Source organism: Melanerpes formicivorus, unplaced genomic scaffold (genome assembly GCF_026170545.1).
Source record: "Melanerpes formicivorus ecotype bairdi unplaced genomic scaffold, bMelFor1.0.p_v2 SCAF_26, whole genome shotgun sequence".
NCBI lineage: Eukaryota > Metazoa > Chordata > Aves > Piciformes > Picidae > Melanerpes > Melanerpes formicivorus.
In genome coordinates this window covers 767,522-789,099 of record NW_027142378.1, presented here as the reverse complement: position 1 = coordinate 789,099, position 21,578 = coordinate 767,522, and the positions used below count along the sequence as shown (strand labels likewise).

The following is a 21,578-nucleotide window of genomic DNA, read 5'->3' as shown; positions in this document are numbered from 1 at the left end:
ATCTCAGTGCTTCTCCCCAGCAGCATCAGGCAGCAGTGTTGGTGCAGGGAGGGTGCTGTGCTGTGACAGCCCCTTTGGATCCTCTCAGCCAAGTGTTTTTCCAGCTGGATGAGTCATCTGGGAACCCCTCAGGTGGCTTGGGATGGAGGTAGCCATGGATACTGGTGTTGCCTAGTGACACCTGCCTCACGCTGCTGAGCTGCTCCTGCCACTGCCAGCAGCACAGCCCCAGCCCCACACCAGCTCCCTGCAGCTGGCACAAGTGCACTGGGGCATGGCCTGCACTCCAGGAGCTTGGCACTGGAGTGGGTGGGCTTATCTGATACCCCCCACCACCACAGATCAAAGAGGGAGGGGGTTCAGGCTCTTTCCTCCAGCCACGTAACCCCAGCTGGTGGCTCCAGGCAGGCTCTGACTCAGTGTTGCTGTAAATCCTCAGCTGTGCTGTGGGACACAGCTGTGCACAAAGGTTCATCTGTGGCAGGACTGAAGAACCCCAGCATGGTGGGCTTGGAAGGGACCTCTGGAAATCACCCAACCCCCTGCTCCAGCAGGGCACCCACAGCAGCTTGCCCAGGAGAACAATGCCCGGGGGGGTTGGAAGGTCTCCAGAGAAGGAGACTCCACAGCCTCTCTGGGCAGCCTGCTCCAGGCCCCCAGCACCCTCCCACCAAAGAAGTTTCTCCTCCTGTTGAGGTGACACCCCCTGGGTTCCAGTTTGTGCCCTCTGCCCCTTGTGCTGTCCCTGGGCACCACTGACTAGAGCCCAGCCCCTTGCCCCCCAGCCTTTAGCTCTTGCTGAGCATTGCTCAGATCCCCTCTGGGGCTGCTCTGCTCCAGGCTCAGCAGCCCCAGCTCACAGAGCTGCTTCAGAGCCTCCCCTGGACTCTCTCGAGCTATTCCCTGCCCCTCCTGAACTAGGGAGCCCAGAACTGGACCCAGTACTCCAGACGTGGCCTCAGCAGGGCAGAGCAGGAGAGGAGAACCTCTCTTGCCCTGCTGCCCACACTCTTTTTGGTGCTCCCTAGGACCCCCTTGGCCTTCTTGACCACAGGCCCCTTGCTGGCTGATGGGGGACTCATTGTCCCCCAGCACTCCCAGGCCCTTCCCCACAGGGCTGCTCCCCAGCCTGGGCAGAGTCCTGGGAGTGAGTGAGGTACCCACAGCCCTGTGAACTCCTGCCCAGGCTGATGAACAAAGCAGGAGGAGCAGGAGAAGCTGGGCCATCTGCTTGGCACCTTTGCAGAGCCCTGATGCAGGACAGAGCCCTTTGCCCTCTCCTGAGTCTCGGGGAGCCCCAGCAGCGGGCAGGAAGGGCCCAGGCTGCAGGGGGGCAGAGCCAGCCCACATATCTGCTCCCCAGCAGGTGCCCCCCCGAGCTGTCCTGGGCAGGGGGTGTTCCTTCCCAGGGCAGGCCCCTCCACTTGCCACAGGTGCTTGTGCTCAGCCTTCTGCAGCAGTGACCTTGGCCATCTGCAGCTGTAGATCATTAATCTGGTCCCTGGCTCAGGCTGCAGCTGCTCAGACTCCGTGGGCTGTGGTGCAGGGGAGAGGCTGCTCCCCGTGGGCAGCCCGCAGGCAGCTGCCATGGAGAGCCATGGGCAGCAGAGCAGGGAGGACATCCTGGGCTGGCCAGCCTGGCTGTCAGGGGGTGTTCTGTGCTCAGTCTGCTCTGGAGTGCTCTCTGCAGGGTTAGAACTGCCCTGGCATAAATGTTTCTATGTGTCTGAGGGCTAGGAGTCAAGAGGGAGGGGACAGCCACTTCTCACTTGCACCCTGTGATAGGGCAAGGGGCAGCAGATGGAAACTACAGCACAGGGGGTTCCACCTCAACATGAGGAGGAGCTTCTTTGCTGTGGGGGTCACAGAGCTCTGGAACAGGCTGCCTGGAGAGGTTGTGGAGTCTCCTTCTCTGGGGACTTTTAAGCCCTGTGTGGATTCATTCCTGTGTGACCTGCACTAGATTCTATGGTCCTGCTCTGGCAGGGGGGTTGGACTCAAAGATCAGCAGAGGTCCCTTACAACCTCTAACATCCTGTGAGCCTGTATTCCAGCAAGCTCATCCCCAGCCCTCTTCTCCAGACCCTTCCCCAGCTCTGTTCTCTGCACCTGCTCCAGCCCTCAATGTCCTTCTGGGAGTGAGAGCCCAAAACTGAGCCTAGCACACAAGCTGGTGCCCAGTGCCCTAGTGCCCAGCCCGGGGCCACAATCCCTGCTGCCCACACCACTGCTGCTCCAGGCCAGGCTGCTGGTGGCCTCTTGGCCACCTGGGCACTGCTGGCTCCTCTGCAGCTGGCCTGGGTTCGACCCCCCCCCCCCAGCTGTCCAAGCACTCTTCCCCATGGCTGGAGGGTTGCATGGGGTGGTTGTGGCCCAGTTTCTGCACCTCTTCCAGGACCTCTGGGACCTTCACAGGTCTTCTGCTTTTCTGTTGTAGTTCCAGCTCAGGACTCCTCTCAAGTGCCACCCTTCCTCCTCTCCTGTCTCATGCTTAGCCCCAGAGCTGCCTTTTTCTCCACGTTCTCCCTGGCAGAAGGTCTCCTGGTTCACAGTATCACAGTATCACAGTATAACTTAGGTTGGAAAGGACCTCGAGGATCATCGAGTCCAACCTATCAACACAGACCCCATGACTAGACCATGGCACCAAGTGCCACATCCAATCCCCTCTTGAACACCTCCAGGGATGGGGACTCCACCACCTCCCTGGGCAGCACATTCCAATGGTGAATGACTCTCTCTGTGAAGAACTTTCTCCTCACCTTGAGTCTAAACCTCCCCTGGCGCAGCTTGAGACTGTGTCCTCTTGTTCTGGTGCTGGGTGCCTGGCAGAAGAGACCAACCCCTTCCCGGCCACAACCACCCCTCAGGTAGTTGTAGAGGGCAATGAGGTCACCCCTGAGCCTCCTCTTCTCCAGGCTAAGCAACCCCAGCTCCCTCAGCCTCTCCTCATAGGGCTGTGCTCCAGACCCCTCCCCAGCCTTGTTGCCCTTCTCTGGACATCTTCAAGAGTCTCAATGTCCTTCTTAAACTGAGGAGCCCAGAACTGGACACAGGACTCAAGGTGTGGCCTAACCAGTGCTGAGCACAGGGCACAATGACATCCCTGCTCCTGCTGGCCACACTATTCTTGATGCAGGCCAGGATGCCATTGGCCTTCTTGGCCACCTGGGCACACTGCTGGCTCATGTTTAGGTGGCTGTCAATCAGCACCCCCAGGTCCCTCTCTGTTTGGCAGCTCTCAGCCACTCTGACCCCAGCCTGTAGCTCTGCATGGGGTTGATGTGGCCAAAGTGCAGCACCTGGCACTTGGACTCGTTGAATGCCATCCTGTTGGACTCTGCCCATCTGTCCAGTCGGTCGAGGTCCCTCTGCAGAGCCCTTCTGCCCTCTAACTGACTAACATCTGCCCCTAACTTGGTGTCATCTGCAAACTTGCTGATGACTGACTTAACCCCCTCATCCAGATCATCAGTGAAGATATTGAACAGGCTGGGGCCCAGCACTGATCCCTGGGGCACACCACTGGTGCCTGGCTGCCAGCTGGCTGTGGCACCATTCACCACCACTCTCTGGGCTCAGCCTCCAGCCAGTTCCTAACCCAGCACAGAGTGTAGTGGTCCAGGCCACGAGCTGACAGCTTAGACAGCATGGTTGAGTACCATTGGTGTGCTTTATGCTGTGCCCACACAGGAGAGGCCTTCCCCTGGCCCCATCTGCAGCCCACAGGTGATGCAGCATCCCCTTGGTGTGTTCCCAGCCACTCCAAATGCTGCAGGACTGTTTACAGCAGAAGGCTTCTGGGGTGGCTTTGCTGCTCCCACAGGAAGCTTAGCAGCTTGCAGAGCACTAAGTGGCAAATATTCAGCCCAGCCTCCTGCCAGCTGGAGGACAAAGTGTTCCTCTCAGGAATGTGTGCAGGCTTAGAGCAGAGGAAAATCCCCCCCTTGCAGCCTGGAAACCCTTGGAGGGGGCAGGGAGGGAGTGACACTTCTTGGCCTTGCCAGCAGCTGCAGTGCTCAGCCAGCTCCCTGGGCTCAGATGTGCTTGGGCTCAGCTTCCAGCAGTGACCAAGCTGTGACTGACTTCTGCAGAGGGGTGAGGACCCCCTGCCATCCTTCCTGGGCACTGCTGAGGCCACCCTGGGTTCGTTTCTAGGTCCCTCACTCCAAGAAGGACATTGAGGGACAAAGGCCTTGCTGAAGTCCAGGCAGCCTACATCCACAGCCTGCCCCACATCCACCAGACAGTCGCCTGGGCATGGAAGGAGGTCAGGTTGGTCAGGCAGGACCTGCCCCTCCTAAATCCATGCTGGCTGGGCCTGATCCCTTGGCCATCCTGTAAGTGCTGTGTGATTGCACTCAGGATGACCTGTGCCATAGTCTTGCCTGGCACTGAGGTCAGGCTGACAGGCCTGGAATTCCCTGGCTCATCCAACTGGCCCTCAACAACAAGTTGAGGTCTAAGCAGCACAGCCCAGCTCAACCAGCTGATTCTAAGCCCCACAGCCCAGCTCAATAAGCTGATTCTAAGCCCCACAGCCCAGCTCAACAAGCTGATTCTAAGCCCCACAGCCCAGCTCAACAAGCTGATTCTATGCCCCACAGCACAGCTCAACAAGCTGATTCTAAGCAGCACAGCCCAGATCAACAAGCTGATTCTAAGCAACACAGCCCAGCTCAACAAGCTGATTCTAAGCCCCACAGCCCAGCTCAACAAGCTGATTCTAAGCAGCACAGCCCAGATCAACAAGCTGATTCTAAGCAACACAGCCCAGCTCAACAAGCAGTCCCTCAGGGATCAGTCCTGGGACCTGTCTTATTCAACATCTTTGTGGGTGCCATGGACAGTGGCATTGAGTGCACCCTCAGCAAGTTTGCTGATGACACCAAGCTGTGTGGTGCAGCAGACAGCTGGAGGGAAGGGAGGCCATCCAGAGGGACCTGGACAGGCTGGAGAGGTGGGCACAAGCCAACCTCAGGAGGTTCAACAAGACCAAGGGCAGGGTCCTGCAGCTGGGTCGAGGCAATCCCAGGCACAAATCCAGGCTGGGCAGTGACTGGCTGGAAAGCAGCCCTGAGGAGAGAGACTTGGGGGTGCTGGAGGACAAAAAGCTCAACATGAGCTCTCAGTGTGCACTTGCAGCCTGCAAAGCCAATCAGATCCTGGGCTGCAGCAGGAGAAGTGTGGCCAGCAGGTCAAGGGAGGTGATTCTCCCCCTCTGCTCAGCTCTGGTGAGACCCCACCTGGAGTACTGTGTCCAGTTCTGGAGCCCCTATTACAAGAGGGATGTGGAGGTGCTGGAAGGTGTCCAGAGAAGGGCCAGGAGGATGATCAGAGGGCTGGAGCACCTCTCCTGTGAGGACAGACTGAAGGAGTTGGGGCTGTACAGTCTGCAGAAGAGAAGGCTCCGAGGTGACCTCATTGTGGCCTTCCAGTATCTGAAGGGGGCTACAGGAAGGCTGGGGAAGGACTTCTCAGGATCTCAGGTAGTGACAGGACTAGGGGGAATGGAATGAAGCTGGAGGTGGGGAGATTCAGGCTAGATGTGAGGAGGAGGTTCTTCCCCATGAGAGTGGTGAAGCCCTGGAATGGGTTGTCCAGGGAGGTGGTTGAGGCCCCGTCCCTGGAGGTGTTTAAGGCCAGGCTGGATGAGGCTCTGTCCAGGCTGATCTAGTGTGGGGTGTCCCTGCCCATGGCAGGGGGGTTGGAACTGGATGATCCTTGTGGTCCCTTCCAACCCTGATTGAAACTATGAAACTATGAAACTATAAGCTGATTCTAAGCAGCACAGCCCAGCTCAACAAGCTGATTCTAAGCAGCACAGCCCAGCTCAACCAGCTGATACTAAGCAGCACAGCCCAGCTCAACAAGCTGATTCTAAGCAGCACAGCCCAGCTCAACAAGCTGATTCTAAGCCCCACAGCCCAGCTCAACAAGCTGAGTTGTAAGTGGCTTTCAGCTGCTGTTTTCCAGGGTAAACCCCATGGCATCTCTGCTCTCCTCCTGCCTGCTCTGTGCAGCTTGCCTCCAGTCAAGGAGATCTCTCACCCTGAGGCTAGTAGGACTCTTTCCTCCCCATGTGCACTGCAGGTGTGCCTCCTGCTTGCACTTCAAGTACCTTCTGCAGCAAGCTTTCAGCATGAGCCTTTCTCAGCTCCTGTCTACCCCAGGCCTGTGAGGTTGGTGCCACCTAATGTGAGCAGAGGACACCACAACTGCTCTCCAGCCACAGAACCACAGTCACAGCACGGCAGGGGTTGGAAGGGACCTCTGGACATCATCCAGTCCAAGCCCTGCCGAGCAGGGACACCTGGAACAGGTTGCCCTCAACAACAACCAGCTGGATTTTGAAAGCCTCCAGAGAAGGAGACTCCACAACCTCTCTGGGCAGCCTGCTCCAGGGCTCAGCACCCTCCAGTTACAGAAGTTCCTCCTCATGCTCAGATGAACTTCTGATGTTCCACCCTGTGCCCCTTGCCCCTTGTCCTGTCCCTGGGCACCACTGAACCAAGCCTGGTCCCATCCCCCTGATCCCCACCCTTGCAGTATTGATCAGCACTGATCAGATCCCCTCTGGAGCTGCTCTTCTTCAGGGCAGGAAGGCTCTGCAGAGGGACCTGGCCAGGCTGCATCTATGGCTGAGGCCAATGGGATGAGGTTCACCAAGGCCAAGGGCTGGGTCCTGCACCTGGGGCACAACAACCGCAGGAAGGCTCCAGGCTGGGGGCAGAGTGGCTGGAAAGTGGCCAGCAGGAAAGGCCCTGGGGGTGCTGGGTGCCAGCAGCTGGAGATGAGCCAGGGGGTGCCCAGGTGGCCAAGAGACCACCAGCAGCCTGGGCTGGAGCAGCAATGGTGTGGGCAGCAGGAGCAGGGCAGGGATTGTGCCCCTGGGCTGGGCACTGGGGAGGCCACAGCTTGAGTGCTGGGTTCAGGTTTGGGCTCCTCACTCCCAGAAGGACACTGAGGGCTGGAGCAGGTGCAGAGAAGGGCAACAGAGCTGGGGAAGGGTCTGGAGAAGAGGGCTGGGGAGGAGCAGCTGAGGGAGCTGGGGGTGTTGAGTGTGGAGAAGAGGAGGCTGAGGGAGACCTCCTTGCTCTCTGCAGCTCCCTGAGAGGAGGCTGCAGGGAGCTGGGGGTTGGGCTCTGCTCCCTAGGCTCAGGTGATGGAAGGAGAAGAAATGGCCTCAGGCTGCTCCAGGGAAGTGTTAGGTTGGACATTAGCAGAACCTTCTTGACTGAAAGGCTTCTCCAAGCCTGGCCCAGGCTGCCCAGAAAGGGCTGAATGTCCACCCCTGGAGGTGTTTCAGAGCCTCCCCTGGACTCTCTCCAGCTATTCCCTGCCCCTCCTGAACTAGGGATCCCAGAACTGGATCCAGTACTCCAGGTGTGGCCTCAGCAGGGCAGAGCAGAAGGAGAGGAGAACCTCTCTTGCCCTGCTGCCCACACTCTTCTTGGTGCTCCCTAGGACCACCTTGGCCTTCTTGACCACAGGCCCCTTGCTGGCTGATGGGGGACTCATTGTCCCCCAGCACTCCCAGGCCCTTCCCCACAGGGCTGCTCCCCAGCCTGGGCAGAGTCCTGGGAGTGAGTGAGGTACCCACAGCCCTGTGAACTCCTGCCCAGGCTGATGAACAAAGCAGGAGGAGCAGGAGAAGCTGGGCCATCTGCTTGGCACCTTTGCAGAGCCCTGATGCAGGACAGAGCCCTTTGCCCTCTCCTGGGTCTCAGGCAGCCCCAGCAGCGGGCAGGAAGGGCCCAGGCTGCAGGGGGGCAGAGCCAGCCCCGTGGTGTGTCCTGCCAGAGCCCTGCCCCGGGCCAGCCCCACACAGGTCTGCCCCTGCAGGAGCCCACAATAGCTCCTGTTCCAGAACAGGACTGGTTTGTCAGAGCACAAAGAGCCCTTTGTGAGGAGGAAGGTTGCACAAACCCCTCTGCTGCTCAGCAGGCAGCTAACCATTGTCCATGCAGCACCCTGCACTTCAGCCCTGTTCCAGAACCTGGTGCCCCTGCCCGTGACACGTTGGGCTTGCTCTGTGTGGTGTCTGTCTGCCTGCCCTCCTGGGGGAAAAAGGACCTGACAGCACTTCTGTTTCAGCTCAGCTCCATTGTCTCCATGCCTATAAATAGGGGATGGCTTCCTGCTGGGCTCTGACCAGGGTGCTTCTGATGGGGACCTGAGCTAGAATGCAGTGGACATGAGCAGCAGGGAGGACCTTACTCAGCAGGTAAGCCTTTACTCAGCAGGTAAGCCTTTACTCAGCAGGTAAAACCTTACTCAGCAGGTAAGCCCTTACTCAGCAGGTAAGCCCTTACTCAGCAGGTAAGACCTTACTCAGTAGGTAAGCCTTTACTCAGCAGGTAAGACCTTACTCAGCAGGTAAAACCTTACTCAGCAGGGAAGCCCTTACTCAGTAGGTAAGCCCTTACTCAGCAGGTAAGACCTTACTCAGCAGGTAAAACCTTACTCAGCAGGTAAGCCCTTACTCAGTAGGTAAGCCCTTACTCAGCAGGTAAGCCCTTACTCAGCAGGGAAGCCCTTACTCAGCAGGTAAAGCCTTACTCAGCAGGCAAAACCTTACTCAGTAGGTAAGCCCTTACTCAGCAGGTAAAACTTACTCAGCAGGTAAAACCTTACTCAGTAGGTAAAACCTTACTCAGTAGGTAAGCCCTTACTCAGCAGGTAAAACTTACTCAGCAGGCAAAACCTTACTCAGTAGGTAAGCCCTTACTCAGCAGGTAAAACTTACGCAGCAGGCAAAACCTTACTCAGTAGGTAAGCCCTTACTCAGCAGGTAAAACTTACTCAGCAGGTAAAACCTTACTCAGCAGGTAAAACCTTAGCAGGTAAGCCTTTACTCAGCAGGTAAAACCTTACTCAGCAAGTAAAACCTTACTCAGCAGGTAAAACCTTACTCAGCAGGTAAAACCTTAGCAGGTAAGCCCTTACTCAGCAGGTAAAACCTTACTCAGCAGGTAAGGCCTTACTCAGCAGGTAAGCCCTTACTCAGCAGGGAAGCCACTCTGAGTGTCTGAGTGTGTTTCACAGCAGCTAGAAAATGCTCTTTGCATCCAGGCCAGGATGTCAGGGCAGGGAATGTTTTGTGGCTGGAGTGCAGGGGGCTGCAGGTTGGGTGCAGGGGGCTTCTGGTTGGGTGCAGGGGAGTTCAAGGAGGGTACAGAGGTGTTCAGGTTGTGTGCAGAGCTGTTCAGGTTGTGTGCAGAGGTGTTCAGGCTGGGTGCAGGGCTGTTCAGGTTGGGTGCAGGGGTGTTCAGGTTGGGTGCGGGGCTGTTCAGTTTGGGTGCAGGGGGCTTCAGGTTGGGTGCAGGGGTGTTCAGGCTGGGTGCAGGGGTGTTCAGGCTGGGTGCAGGGGTGTTCAGGCTGGGTGCAGGGGAGTTCAGGTTGGGTGCAGGGCTGTTCAGGTTGGGTGCAGGGGAGTTCAGGTTGGGTGCAGGGGAGTTCAGGCTGGGTGCAGGGCTGTTCAGGCTGGGTGCAGGGCTGTTCAGGTTGGGTGCGGGGCTGTTCAGTTTGGGTGCAGGGGGCTTCAGGTTGGGTGCAGGGGTGTTCAGGTTGGGTGCAGGGGGCTTCAGGTTGGGTGCAGGGCTGTTCAGGTTGGGTGCAGGGGGCTTCAGGTTGGGTGCAGGGGTGTTCAGGTTGGGTGCAGGGGGCTTCAGGTTGGGTGCAGGGCTGTTCAGGTTGGGTGCAGGGGGCTTCAGGTTGGGTGCAGGGGTGTTCAGGTTGGGTGCAGGGGGCTCCAGGTTGGGTGCAGGGGTGTTCAGGCTGGGTGCAGGGGGTGTTCAGGTTGGGTGCAGGGGTGTTCAGGTTGGGTGCAGGGCTGTTCAGGCTGGGTGCAGGGCTGTTCAGGTTGGGTGCAGGGCTGTTCAGGCTGGGTGCAGGGCTGTTCAGGCTGGGTGCAGGGGGTGTTCAGGTTGGGTGCAGGGGTGTTCACTTTGGGTGCAGGGGTGTTCAGGCTGGGTGCAGGGGTGTTCAGGTTGGGTGCAGGGCTGTTCAGACTGATGTAATTATGCTCTTTCCCCCCCTCTTGCCCATTTAAATCCCCCTGCTGACAGATGAAGTCCCCCACTGCCCAGTCTCTTCTATTTTAATCTGCTGGACCTACCTAAAAACTGTGTGAAGGAGACATTCCTCCCCTGTTGTGTCCTAAACTATAGGGAGAAAAGAACTTTTGTTGCTATATCCAAAGAGCAGAATGTGAGGGCTGCTGAATGCCCACAGAGAGCTCCATCAGCAGGGAGCAGAGGGGGAGCTCCCAGGCAGCTGGAGCTGGTGGTGGGACCCCCTTGGCACCTCCCCCTCGGTTGATGCATGTTGTTTGGTTGTGTATTTTATTGCTGGTTACAGAACACCTCTGAAAGTGACAATGATGAAGTTGATGGCAACAATGTGTGTGGTTTCAGAAAGAAAAAGGGAGTCAAAGGCCCTGCCAAGCACCTTCCTTCTTTAGACAATGAGAAGATGGAGCTGCCCCACGCCTCCGAGCTCCCAGAGCCTTGTCCCCTCCGAGGAAGCCCTGCTTGCTCAGAACCACCAGCAGAGCAGCCTCTTCCAAGCATGAGCTGCCCTCCTCCAGGGCAGGAGGACAGAGGGGGTGCTGACAGTCCCCATCCTGGCAGGGACATCCAAGAAGAGGTGTCTGCAGCCAGAGAAGAAATCCAGGGAAGTGCTGGCGCTGGGCAAAGAGCAATAGGGGAGAGGCAGGAGGAGATGGAGGCACCCAGCAGAAGCCAGCTGCCCATGGGCGTGCAGCCAGCGAGGGGCACAGGGAGAGCTGGGCATGGAGAGGCAGCAGGCAGGACAGAGGGTGGTGAGAGGGCAGAAAGTAAGCAGCAGGAGTGGGGGAGGATGGAAGAGGTGAAGTTTCAGGTGAGCAGGATGGGCTCCCTGGGCTGCAGCAGAGGAGCTGCAGAGGCCTTCCCAGCAGCGCCTGACTTCTCCGCACGGAGCCTGCAAGAGATGAAGACCCTGCTGAGGGAAGGGCCTCTGCCGGCCCGGGGGCACAGTCACAGTGGCAAGGCAGGGGGCACTTTCCCTCAGAAGAGCTCCAAGCCCTGGGAGAAGCCAGCTGAGAAGCCAGGCAGAGCCTTTGGGACCTTTGGTCCCCATTTCGGAGAGGAGAACCGAAAGCAGCGCAGCTTCCAGCAGGAGGGAGTGGGGCAGCAGGGCAAACCCCTCCTGGTGCTCAGCTCTGCAGGCTCTGATCAGCAGCAAGCAGCAGGAAGTGACATGGATCAGCTTATTCTGGGTGTGCCAGCAGCTCCCACACAGGCAGGAGGCCCAGCTGCTGAGATTCAGTTGGACTCCTCTGCAGACCACCCTGGTAAGGACATTGAAACATCACCTGGGGTCCTCCCACAGACACTGCTCCTGCTTGGTGGGGTTTGAATCATGGACCAGGTTGGGTTGGAAGGGACCTTGAGAGATCATCTAGTTCCAACCCCCAGAACAGAATCAGAGAATCATTAAGGTTGGAGGAGTCCTCTGAGATCACCCAGCCCAGCCACCAACCCAACCCCACCGTGGCCCCAAGGGCCATGGCCACAGCTTTCTGCAACACATCCAGGGCTGGGGACTCCACCACCTCCCTGGGCAGCCTCTGCCAGTCCCTGACCACTCCTGCAGCAAGGAAATTTTCTCTCCTCTCCAGCCTAACCACTGGTGAAGAGCAGCTGAGGGAGCTGGGGGTGTTGAGTGTGAAGAAGAGGAGGCTGAGGGAGACCTCCTTGCTCCCTGAGAGGAGCAAGGAGCTCCTGCAGCTCCTTGAGAGGAGGCTGCAGGGAGCTGGGGGTTGGGCTCTGCTCCCTAGGCTCAGGTGATAGAAGGAGAGGAAGTGGCCTGGAATTGTGCCAGGGGAGGGTTAGGCTGGAGAGGAGGAAAAATGTCTTTGCTGCAAGAGTGGTCAGGGACTGGCAGAGGCTGCCCAGGGAGGGGGTGGAGTCCCCATGCCTGGAGGTGTTCCAGAAACCTGTGGCCATGGGGCCATGGTTTGGTGGCCATGGTGGGGTTGGGTTGGTGGCTGGGCTGGGTGATCTCAGAGGACTCCTCCAACCCTAATGGTTCTCTGATTCAGTCTGTATAAACCCCCAGTGCTCAGCTGGTTCCTCCACCCCAACCTCCTCATCTATTTTGTGCCCTTTTGGATGAGGCCAAACCCCTCTGTCCCTGGAGGCTGTAGTGAGCTAGGCACAGACTCACAGACTGCATTGGGTTGGAGGGGGCCCTCCATGGTCATCTTGTCCATCCCCCTGCAGGCAGCAGGGACAGCTCCAGCCAGAGCAGGCTGCCCAGGGACACAGCAAGGCTGAGCTTGGATGTCTGCAGGGATGGAGCTTCAACCACCTCCCTGGGCAGCATGTGCCAGTGTCTCCCCAGCCTCCATTATTCACTGTTCTGTGTGACCTGAACCTTCCTCTTTGCTTCCAGCATCCAGCAGAGAGCCTGATGTGAATGACCTGGGCAATTCAACTCTGCTTCTTCTCTTCTCTCACATTGAGTTCATCAAGCAGCAGATGGCCAGGGACGGTGTCCAGTTTGTCAGGTTTGAGTCCATTGACCTCCACGGCGTGTCCAGGTCTAAGAACATTCCCTCTCGCTTCTTCCACGTGAGTCCTGCTGCTTCCTCCCTCTCCCCCTCTGTGTTTCATGGCCTGTCCTTCCTTTTCACAGCCTCACAGAGTGCTGGGTTTGGAGGGACCTCTGGGCATCACCCAGTCCAACCCCCTGCTCCAGCAGGGCACCCACAGCAGCTTGCCCAGGAGCACAGTGGCCAGGGGGGTGCTGGAAGCTCTCCAGAGAAGGAGATTCCACAACCTCTCTGGGCAGCACATCTGATGTGATTTTTCAGTCCTTAATGCTGGCAGTGACTGAACTCCAGCAGCAGTGACCTGTCCTCTGCAGCTGGCTGTGGCCTGGAACGGGGCCTGGGGCATCAGGAAAAGAGTCTTTGCTGCCAGAGTGGTCAGGGACTGGCAGAGGCTGCCCAGGGAGGTGGTGGTGGAGTCCCCATCTCTGGAGGTGTTCCAGAAGCCTGTGGCCATGGCACCTGAGGCCATAGTTTAGTGGCTGGGCTGGATGATCTCAGAGGGCTTTGCCAGCCCTAAGGATTCTCTGGCTCTGTGCAGACAGGCATGGGAGCCTGGCAGGGTGTTCCTCTGCCAGCTGTGCTGAAGGTGGTTGTGCTTCATGCTGGCACAGGCCTAGCCCTGGCCTTCCCCAGCAGCCCCTGCTGCAGCTCAGCTTGCTGTTGGCAGCACTCTGGTGCCCTCACTGAGAGTGTGAGGTTGGTGTGCCCTGCAGAGAGCCACTCTGGAGTTCTTTTCCCCTCTGCCACCCTCACTTTCCGCCCCACGCCTAGCGGAAGGCAAGGCAGGGAGTGGGTTCTTTCTCCTTTGCCAAGCTGCCTCCCTGCTGTGTCTCCAGGAGAAGGCCATCCACGGCGTTTCCATGCCCAGGAGCTACCTGGAGCTGACCCTGAACCCCAAAGACAACGAGCTGGACTACCTCAACGCCACCAACTTCAACTGCGACATCATCCTGCAGCCCGACCTCTCCACCTTCCGCCTCCTGCCCTGGACCGAGCAGACCGCCCGGGTCATCTGCGACTCCTTCACCGTGCTGGGCGCCCCGCTGGGCACCTCCCCGCGGCACCTCGCCAAGCGGCAGCTGGGCCAGCTCCGGCAGCAGGGCTTCTGCCTGCGCTCCGCCTTCACCTACGAGTTCTGCATCTACGGCATCACCGAGGTGGTCAACTCGAAGACCATCTCCTTCCCCGCCGCCACCATCCTCAACAACCACGACCAGACCTTCATCCAGGAGCTGATAGAAGGGATGTACTACGCCGGGGCCAACATCGAGAGCTTCTCCTCCTCCAGCGGGCCGGGGCAGATGGAGATCACCTTCCACCCGGCCTTCGGCATGGACGCCGCCGACAGCGCCTTCACCTTCCGCACGGGCATCAAGGAGGTGGCCAAGAAGTACAACTACGTGGCCAGCTTCTTCTCAGAGTCGGGCTTCTACAACTCGGGGGCGCTGGCACACAGCCTGTGGGACCTGGACGGGCAGAGGAACCTGTTCTGCGCCGGCGGCGGGGCGGAGGAGCTCTCGGAGGTGGGCAGGAGCTGGCTCTCCGGCCTGCTGGCGCACGCCGCTGCCATCAGCTGCCTGGTGGCCCCCACCACCAGCTGCAGGAAGCCCTACAGCAAGTACAGCAAGGAGTCCAAGGAGGCTGTCAACGCCCAGTGGGCCTACAACGACAACAGCTGCGCCTTCAACGTCAAGTGCCACGGGGGCAAGGGCCCCCTCATCGAGAACAAGCTCAGCTCCGCCACCGCCAACCCCTACCTGGTGCTGGCGGCCACCATCGCCGCCGGCCTGGACGGCATCAAGAGGGGGCTGAGGTACGACGAGCTGCTGGCTGGAGAGGACCAAGGTGCCGAGCTGAGGCACTCCTCGGTCCCCCTGAAGCTGGAGGATGCTCTTGTGGCCCTGGAGAAGGATTCCTGCATCAGGGAGGCCTTGGGGGAAACCTTCATCAGGTACTTTGTGGCCATGAAACACTACGAGCTGGAGACCGAGGAGATGGACCTGGAGAGGAACAAGTGCCTGGGGTACTTCATCTAGCAGGGGCAGAGCGCTGCGGGGTGCTGTGCCAGCCTGAGCAGCGAGCGGCCCCCAGTCCTGACATGAGTAAAGAGCTTTCAAACCTGCCTGCCTTGCCTCCTCTCTTTTTGCCTCTCCTTTCCCTCATGTGAGTCTGGAGATGAGCCAGGGGGTGCCCAGCTGGCCAAGGGACAGGCAGGAGGCTGCTGGGGCAGGCAGGAGGCTGCTGGGGCAGGATGGAGGCTGCTGGGACAGGCAGGAGGGTACTGGGGCAGGCAGGAGGCAGATGGGGCAGGCAGGAGGGTGCTGGGGCAGGCAGGAGGCTGCGGGGGCAGGCAGGGTGCTACTGAGGCAGGCAGGAGGGTGCTGGGGCAGGCAGGAGGTTGCTGGGGCAGGCAGGAGGCTATTGGGGCAGGATGGAGGCTGCTGGGGCAGGCAGGAGGCAGCTGGGGCAGGCAGGAGGGTGCTGGGGCAGGCAGGAGGCTGCTGGGGCAGGCAGGAAGCTGCCTGGCTCTCGGCAGGGCTCTCTTGGTGTTCCCAGCCCGGCCCAGAGCAGCTCCAGCTCGGCTGCAGCAGGCACCAAGCCTGCAGTCCCTGAGCCCTCTCTAGTGGCTGGAAGCAGCAAGCTGCTCTCCCTGAGCAGCTGCCCAGGGCTGCTCCTGCTGCAGCTCGATGGCACACAAAGACCTTCTGTGGCCAGGCTGCAGCCATGGTCAAGCTCAGTTGGATCAGGTGCAGCAAGGTCAAAAGCTGGGCCTTGCCCTTGGACCTGGGCACCACTGAGCACAGCCTGCTCCCATGCCCCCGACCCCCACCCTTGCAGTATTGATCAGCACTGATCAGATCCCCTCTGGAGCTGCTCTTCTTCAGGGCAGGAAGGCTCTGCAGAGGGACCTGGCCAGGCTGCATCCATGGCTGAGGCCAATGGGCTGCAATTCACCAAGGCCAAGGGCTGGGTCCTGCACCTGGGGCACAACCACCCCAGGAAGGCTCCAGGCTGGGGACAGAGTGGCTGGAAAGTGCCCAGCAGGAAAGGCCCTGGGGGTGCTGGGTGCCAGCAGCTGGAGATGAGCCAGGGGGTGCCCAGGGGGGCAAGGAGGCCACCAGCAGCCTGGGCTGGAGCAGCAGTGGTGTGGGCAGCAGGAGCAGGGCAGGGATTGTGCCCCTGGGCTCGGCACTGGGGAGGCCACAGCTTGAGTGCTGGGTTCAGGTTTGGGCTCCTCACTGCTAGAAGGACATTGAGGGCTGGAGCAGGTGCAGAGAAGGGCAACAGAGCTGGGGAAGGGTCTGGAGAAGAGGGCTGGGGAGGAGCAGCTGAGGGAGCTGGGGGTGTTGAGTGTGGAGAAGAGGGGGCTGAGGGAGACCTCATTGCTCCCTGAGAGGAGGCTGCAGGGAGCTGGGGGTTGTGCTCTGCTCCCCAGGAACAAGGGATAGGATGAGAAGAAATGGCCTGGAGTGTGCCAGGGGAGGGTTAGGTTGGAGAGGAGGAAAAATTTCTTTGCTGCAAGAGTGGTCAGGGACTGGCAGAGGCTGCCCAGGGAGGTGGTGGAGACCCCATCCCTGGAAAGCTGTGGCTGTGGCACTTAGGGCCATGGTTTTGTGGCTGTAGTGGGGTTGGTTTGCTGGCTGGGCTGGATGACCTCTAAGGGCTTTTCCACCACAAAGACTTCCCTGACTCAGTCTGACTCATTCTCACACTGCTCCAGTGAAGTTTCCACTGCCAGGCTCCAGGCAGAGGGCAGCAGAGCTCTGTGCAGCTTCCCTGCTGGGCCTGAAGCTCCCCTGCTGTGCTGAGATGCCACTTCCAAGGGGAGATCTTCATCTTCCCTCTGTAGGTGCAGTGCTGGAACAGGAGGGAGCATGGCCCAGGGCTGGGCTCCATGATCTAGATTCATAGAATCAATAAGGTTGGAAAAGACCTCAGAGATCAGCAAGTCCAACCTGTCACCCAACACCTCCTGACTACTAAACCATGGCACCAAGTGCCACATCCAATCCCCTCTTGAACACCTCCAGGGATGGGGACTCCACCACCTCCCTGGGCAGCACATTCCAATAGCCAGTTACTCTTTCTGGGAAGAGCTTTCTCCTCCCCTCAAGCCTAAACCTCCCCTGGCACAGCTTGAGACTGTGTCCTCTTGTTCTGGTGCTGCTTGCCTGGGAGAAGAGACCAACCCCCACCTGGCTACAGCCTCCCTTCAGGGAGTTGGAGACAGCAAGAAGGTCTCCCCTGAGCCTCCTCTTCTCCAGGCTAAGCAACCCCAGCTCCCTCAGCCTCTCCTCACAGGGCTGTGCTCCAGGCCTCTCTCCTGCCTCATCTGGACACCTTCTAGAGTCTCAATGTCCTTCCAAGAAGAACAATTCTGTGATTCCTCCATCTCCATCAAATCCTCTCTCATGGGTGCTGCTCTTTCACCTGCACCTCAGACACCTTCAGGGTCTTCCCAGCCCAGCCCATTACATGATCACAGGGCTCTCCTCTCACGCTGACTCCAGTGGTTACCCATCCAGAAATGGCCCCAAGCCATGGCACCACTGCCTGTATGACTGTGGAGCACTGCTCTGCTCCTCTGCCCTGCTCTGGACACACTCTTGGAAAGGTCATTCCAGATCCTCCAGCCCAACATTCCCCAACTCTGCCCAGCCTGGGGCTCACCCATGGCCTTCAGCACCACAGCTCTGCCTCTGAAACACCTCCAGGGATGGGCACTCAGCCATCTCCCTGGGCAGCCTAGGCCAGGCTTGGAGAAGCTTCTCAGGCAAGAAGGTTCTGCTGATGTCCAGCCTAAACCCCACCTGGGGCAACCTGAGGCCATTTCCTCTCCTCTTCACCACACTCAACACCCCCAGCTCCCTCAGTTGCTTCTCCCCAGCCCTCTTCTCCAGACCCTTCCCCAGCTCTGTTGCCCTTCTCTGCACCTGCTCCAGCCCTCAATGTCCTTCTAGCAGTGAGGAGCCCAAACCTGAACCCAGCACTCAAGCTGTGGCCTCCCCAGTGCCCAGCCCAGGGGCACAATCCCTGCCCTGCTCCTGCTGCCCACACCATTGCTGCTCCAGGCCAGGCTGCTGGTGGCCTCCTTGCCCCCCTAGGCACCCCCTGGGCTCATCTCCAGCTGCTGGCACCCAGCACCCCCAGGGCCTTTCCTGCTGGGCACTTTCCAGCCACTCTGCCCCCAGCCTGGAGCCTTCCTGGGGTTGTTGTGCCCCAGGTGTAGGACCCAGCCCTTGGCCTTGGTGAATTGCAGCCCATTGGCCTCAGCCATGGGTGCAGCCTGGCCAGGTCCCTCTGCAGAGCCTTCCTGCCCTGAAGAAGAGCAGCTCCAGAGGGGATCTGATCAGTGCTGATCAATACTGCAAGGGTGGGGGTCAGGGGCATGGGAGCAGGCTGTGCTCAGTGGTGCCCAGGTCCAAGAGCAAGGCCCAGCTTTTGACCTTGCTGCACCTGATCCAACTGAGCTTGACCATGGCTGCAGCCTGGCCACAGAAGGTCTTTGTGTGCCATCGAGCTGCAGCAGGAGCAGCCCTGGGCAGCTGCTCAGGGAGAGCAGCTTGCTGCTTCCAGCCACTAGAGAGGGCTCAGGGACTGCAGGCTTGGTGCCTGCTGCAGCCGAGCTGGAGCTGCTCTGGGCCGGGCTGGGAACACCAAGAGAGCCCTGCCGAGAGCCAGGCAGCCTCCTGCCTGCCCCAGCAGCCTCCTGCCTGCCCCAATAGCCTCCTGCCTGCCCCAGCTGCCTCCTGCCTGCCCCAGCTGCCTCCTGCCTGCCCCAGCAGCCTCCATCCTGCCCCAGCTGCCTCCTGCCTGCCCCAGCTGCCTCCATCCTGCCCCAGCTGCCTCCTGCCTGCCCCAGCTGCCTCCAGCCTGCCCCAGCAGCCTCCTGCCTGCCCCAGCAGCTTCCTGCCTGCCCCAGCAGCCTCCTGCCTGCCCCAGCACCCTCCTGCCTGCCCCAGCAGCCTCCTGCCTGTCCCAGCAGCTTCCTGCCTGCCCCAACAGCTTCCTGCCTGCCCCAGCAGCCTCCATCCTGCCCCAGCAGCCTCCTGCCTGCCCCAATAGCCTCCTGCCTGCCCCAGCAGCCTCCTGCCTGCCCCAATAGCCTCCTGCCTGCCCCAGCACCCTCCTGCCTGTCCCAGCAGCCTCCTGCCTGCCCCAATAGCCTCCTGCCTGCCCCAATAGCCTCCTGCCTGCCCCAGCAGCTTCCTGCCTGCCCCAGCAGCTTCCTGCCTGCCCCAATAGCCTCCTGCCTGTCCCAGCAGCCTCCTGCCTGCCCCAATAGCCTCCTGCCTGCCCCAATAGCCTCCTGCCTGCCCCAGCAGCCTCCTGCCTGCCCCAATAGCCTCCTGCCTGCCCCAATAGCCTCCTGCCTGCCCCATCAGCTTCCTGCCTGCCCCAGCAGCTTCCTGCCTGCCCCAATAGCCTCCTGCCTGCCCCAACAGCCTCCTGCCTGCCCCAGCAGCTTCCTGCCTGCCCCAATAGCCTCCTGCCTGCCCCAGCAGCCTCCTGCCTGTCCCAGCAGCCTGCTGCCTGCAGCAGCCACTTCAGATCCCAGGCTGGGGCTGGTGCTGGGCACAGGGTGGGAGCAATCTGCACCTTCCCAGGTAAATCCTTTTGCCTGGCATTTCCCTGCCTTCAGGATGTGGTTTATCCTTTTCCTCCCACCCCACTGCTGGCTGTGAAGCTCTTAAGACAGAGCAATGGCCTCTGCCACTGCAGGCTGCTTGGGCTGGTCTCCAAACAGAAGGTGCCCCCTGGCAGGGTCAGCTTGCTGCCACAGCATGCTGGGGCTTGGAAGGGACCTCAGGGGATCTTCTAGGCCAACCCCCTGCTAGAGCAGGGTCAGCTGGAGGAAAGCACACAGGAATGTGCCATGGAATCAAGGAGGCATTCAGCATGGAGGAGAGCTCTAAGGTCATTCCAGTCCAACCTTCTCCATGTTCAGGTGAGTGTGGAGTGCTTCCAGAGGTGGAGACTCCACACCTCTGTGGCAGCCTGCTCCAGGGCACCAGCACCCTCAGCATGAAGAACCCCAGGCAGTGCTACAGGCTGGGGGCAGAGTGGCTGAGAGCAGCCAGGCAGAGAGAGACCTGGGGGTGCTGGTTGAGAGTAGGCTGAACATGAGCCTGCAGTGTGCCCAGGTGGCCAAGAAGGCCAATGGCATCCTGGCCTGCATCAGGAAGAGTGTGGCCAGCAGGAGCAGGGAGGTCATTCTGCCCTGTGCTCAGCACTGGTTAGGCCACACCTTGAGTCCTGTGTCCAGTTCTGGGCCCCTCAGTTTAGGCAAGATGTTGAGTTGCTGGAAGGTGTCCAGAGAAGGGCAAGAAAGCTGGGGAGGGGTCTGGAGCACAGCCCTGTGAGGAGAGGCTGAGGGAGCTGGGGTTGCTTAGCCTGGAGAAGAGGAGGCTCAGGGGAGACCTTCTTGCTGTCTGCAACTCCCTGAAGGGAGGTTGTAGCCAAGTGGGGGTTGGTCTCTTCTCCCAGGCAAGCAGCACCAGAACAAGAGGACACAGTCTCAGGCTGTGCCAGGGAAGTTTAGGCTGGGTGTTAGGAAGAAATTCTTCCCAGAGAGAAAGATTGGCCATTGGAATGTGCTGCCCAGGGAGGTGGTGGAGTCCCCATCCCTGGAGGTGTTCAAGAGGGGATTGGATGTGGCACTTGGTGCCATGGTTTAGTTAGTCCTGAGGTGCTGGGTGACAGGTTGGGCTTGATGACCTCTGAGGTCTCTTCCAACCTGGTTGAGTCTATGATTCTATTCTATGATTCCTCCTTCTGCCTAGGTGGAGCCTCCTGGGCTCCCCTTTGTGCCCCTCGCCCTCCTCCTGTCCCCTTCCTGCCCGTGTAAGATGGACTGCAGCTCTCCAAGGTACCTTTTGCCTTCTGAAGGTGACTGAGCTGCACTCAGCTCTCCTTTGTCCTGTCAGCATTCATTAGGAGCTCTGAACTCCAACAGGTGAACCTCCGGAGCTTGGCACTTCGTTCTGCCTGGCTGAAGGCGAGGTGGGGTGGGGCCTGCTGGGGCTGAGGGCAGGCTGGGTTGGGATCTCTGCTTCCCAAGCCTCCAAGCATCACTGTCATAAAAGCACCGTGAGCTGTCCACTTCGATTAGCTGAAACTGCTCGGGGAAGGACATCTCCCCCTGGGGCAGGGCTCTGCTCCTCAGCATGCAAATGTGGAGCAGCCCAGGGTGGTGCAACTCAGCTGGAGCTCACAGCACCACGGACTGCACTGCCTTGGAAGGGACCTTCCAAGGTCACCTTGCCCAACCCCCTGCAGGCAGCAGGGACAGCTCCAGCCACAGCAGGCTGCCCAGGGACACAGCAAGGCTGAGCTTGGATGTCTGCAGGGATGGAGCCTCAACCACCTCCCTGGGCAGCCTGTGCCAGTGTCTGCCCTCCCTCACTGTGCAGAACTTCCTCCTGATGTCCAACCTAACCCTGCCCTGCTCCAGTTCCCAGCCCTTTCCCATGGTCCTATGCCCAGCAGGTCCCTTCCAGCCCATTCTGTGAGTGCCTGGCAGCAGATGCACCACCCCAGACTGCACTCAGAGCGGCTCTCTGGCTGGCTTGACCCTGCCCTGCTCCACTTCCAAACCCTTGTCCCTCCTCCTATCCCCACAGCCCCTTCTGAGCAGTCCCTCCCCAGCCTGCCTGCAGCTCCCCTGCAGACATTGAGCTGCAGCTCTGAGCTCTGCCTGGAGCCTTCTCTTCTCCAGGCTGCACAGCCCCAACTCTCCCAACCTGGCTTCATGGGTTGAGGTCCATCCTGTAACCCCCCAGGATCCCTTCAATGAATTGCTGTCTGATGCCCACCACATGGCTTCCCACAAGCTGCAGCCTGGCTTCGTGAACACTCTCCAGGGGGAGAGGATCCATTAGCTGATGCTTGCTCCAGACCATCCCTCTCCCTCTCTGCCTGCTCTCCATTAAGAGATTTCAATTCCCAGGAAATTGCTTATTGATTAAGCCCAGGG

General features: G+C 59.6%; 1 protein-coding gene across 2 annotated transcripts; it reads left to right on the top strand.

Annotated features, from left to right (window-relative positions):
• Positions 1 to 8,094: 8,094 nt before the first annotated feature.
• Positions 8,095 to 14,705, top strand: LGSN (lengsin, lens protein with glutamine synthetase domain). Of its 2 annotated transcripts, XM_068153736.1 has the most exons (4): positions 8,095 to 8,227; positions 10,363 to 11,338; positions 12,442 to 12,620; positions 13,438 to 14,705. In XM_068153736.1, exons 1-4 carry the CDS (start codon positions 8,198 to 8,200, stop codon positions 14,635 to 14,637), a joined length of 2,385 nt encoding a protein of 794 aa, XP_068009837.1. In that variant the 5' UTR covers positions 8,095 to 8,197; the 3' UTR covers positions 14,638 to 14,705. The 2 variants fall into 2 exon arrangements, with proteins under 2 accessions (XP_068009837.1, XP_068009836.1); XM_068153735.1 differs by lacking the exon at positions 8,095 to 8,227 and having other exon boundaries at positions 10,024 to 11,338.
• Positions 14,706 to 21,578: the final 6,873 nt, after the last annotated feature.

What these genes read in the sequence shown, in the direction of transcription:
- LGSN (XM_068153735.1), top strand. Translation starts at nt 10,327, where the DNA reads ATGTTGTTTGGTTGTGTATTTTATTGCTGGTTACAGAACACCTCTGAA. An exon ending in CTCCTCTGCAGACCACCCTG is followed by an intron (nt 11,339 to 12,441) that starts GTAAGGACATTG and finishes CTTTGCTTCCAG; the next exon opens with CATCCAGCAGAGAGCCTGAT. An exon ending in TTCCCTCTCGCTTCTTCCAC is followed by an intron (nt 12,621 to 13,437) that starts GTGAGTCCTGCT and finishes CTGTGTCTCCAG; the next exon opens with GAGAAGGCCATCCACGGCGT.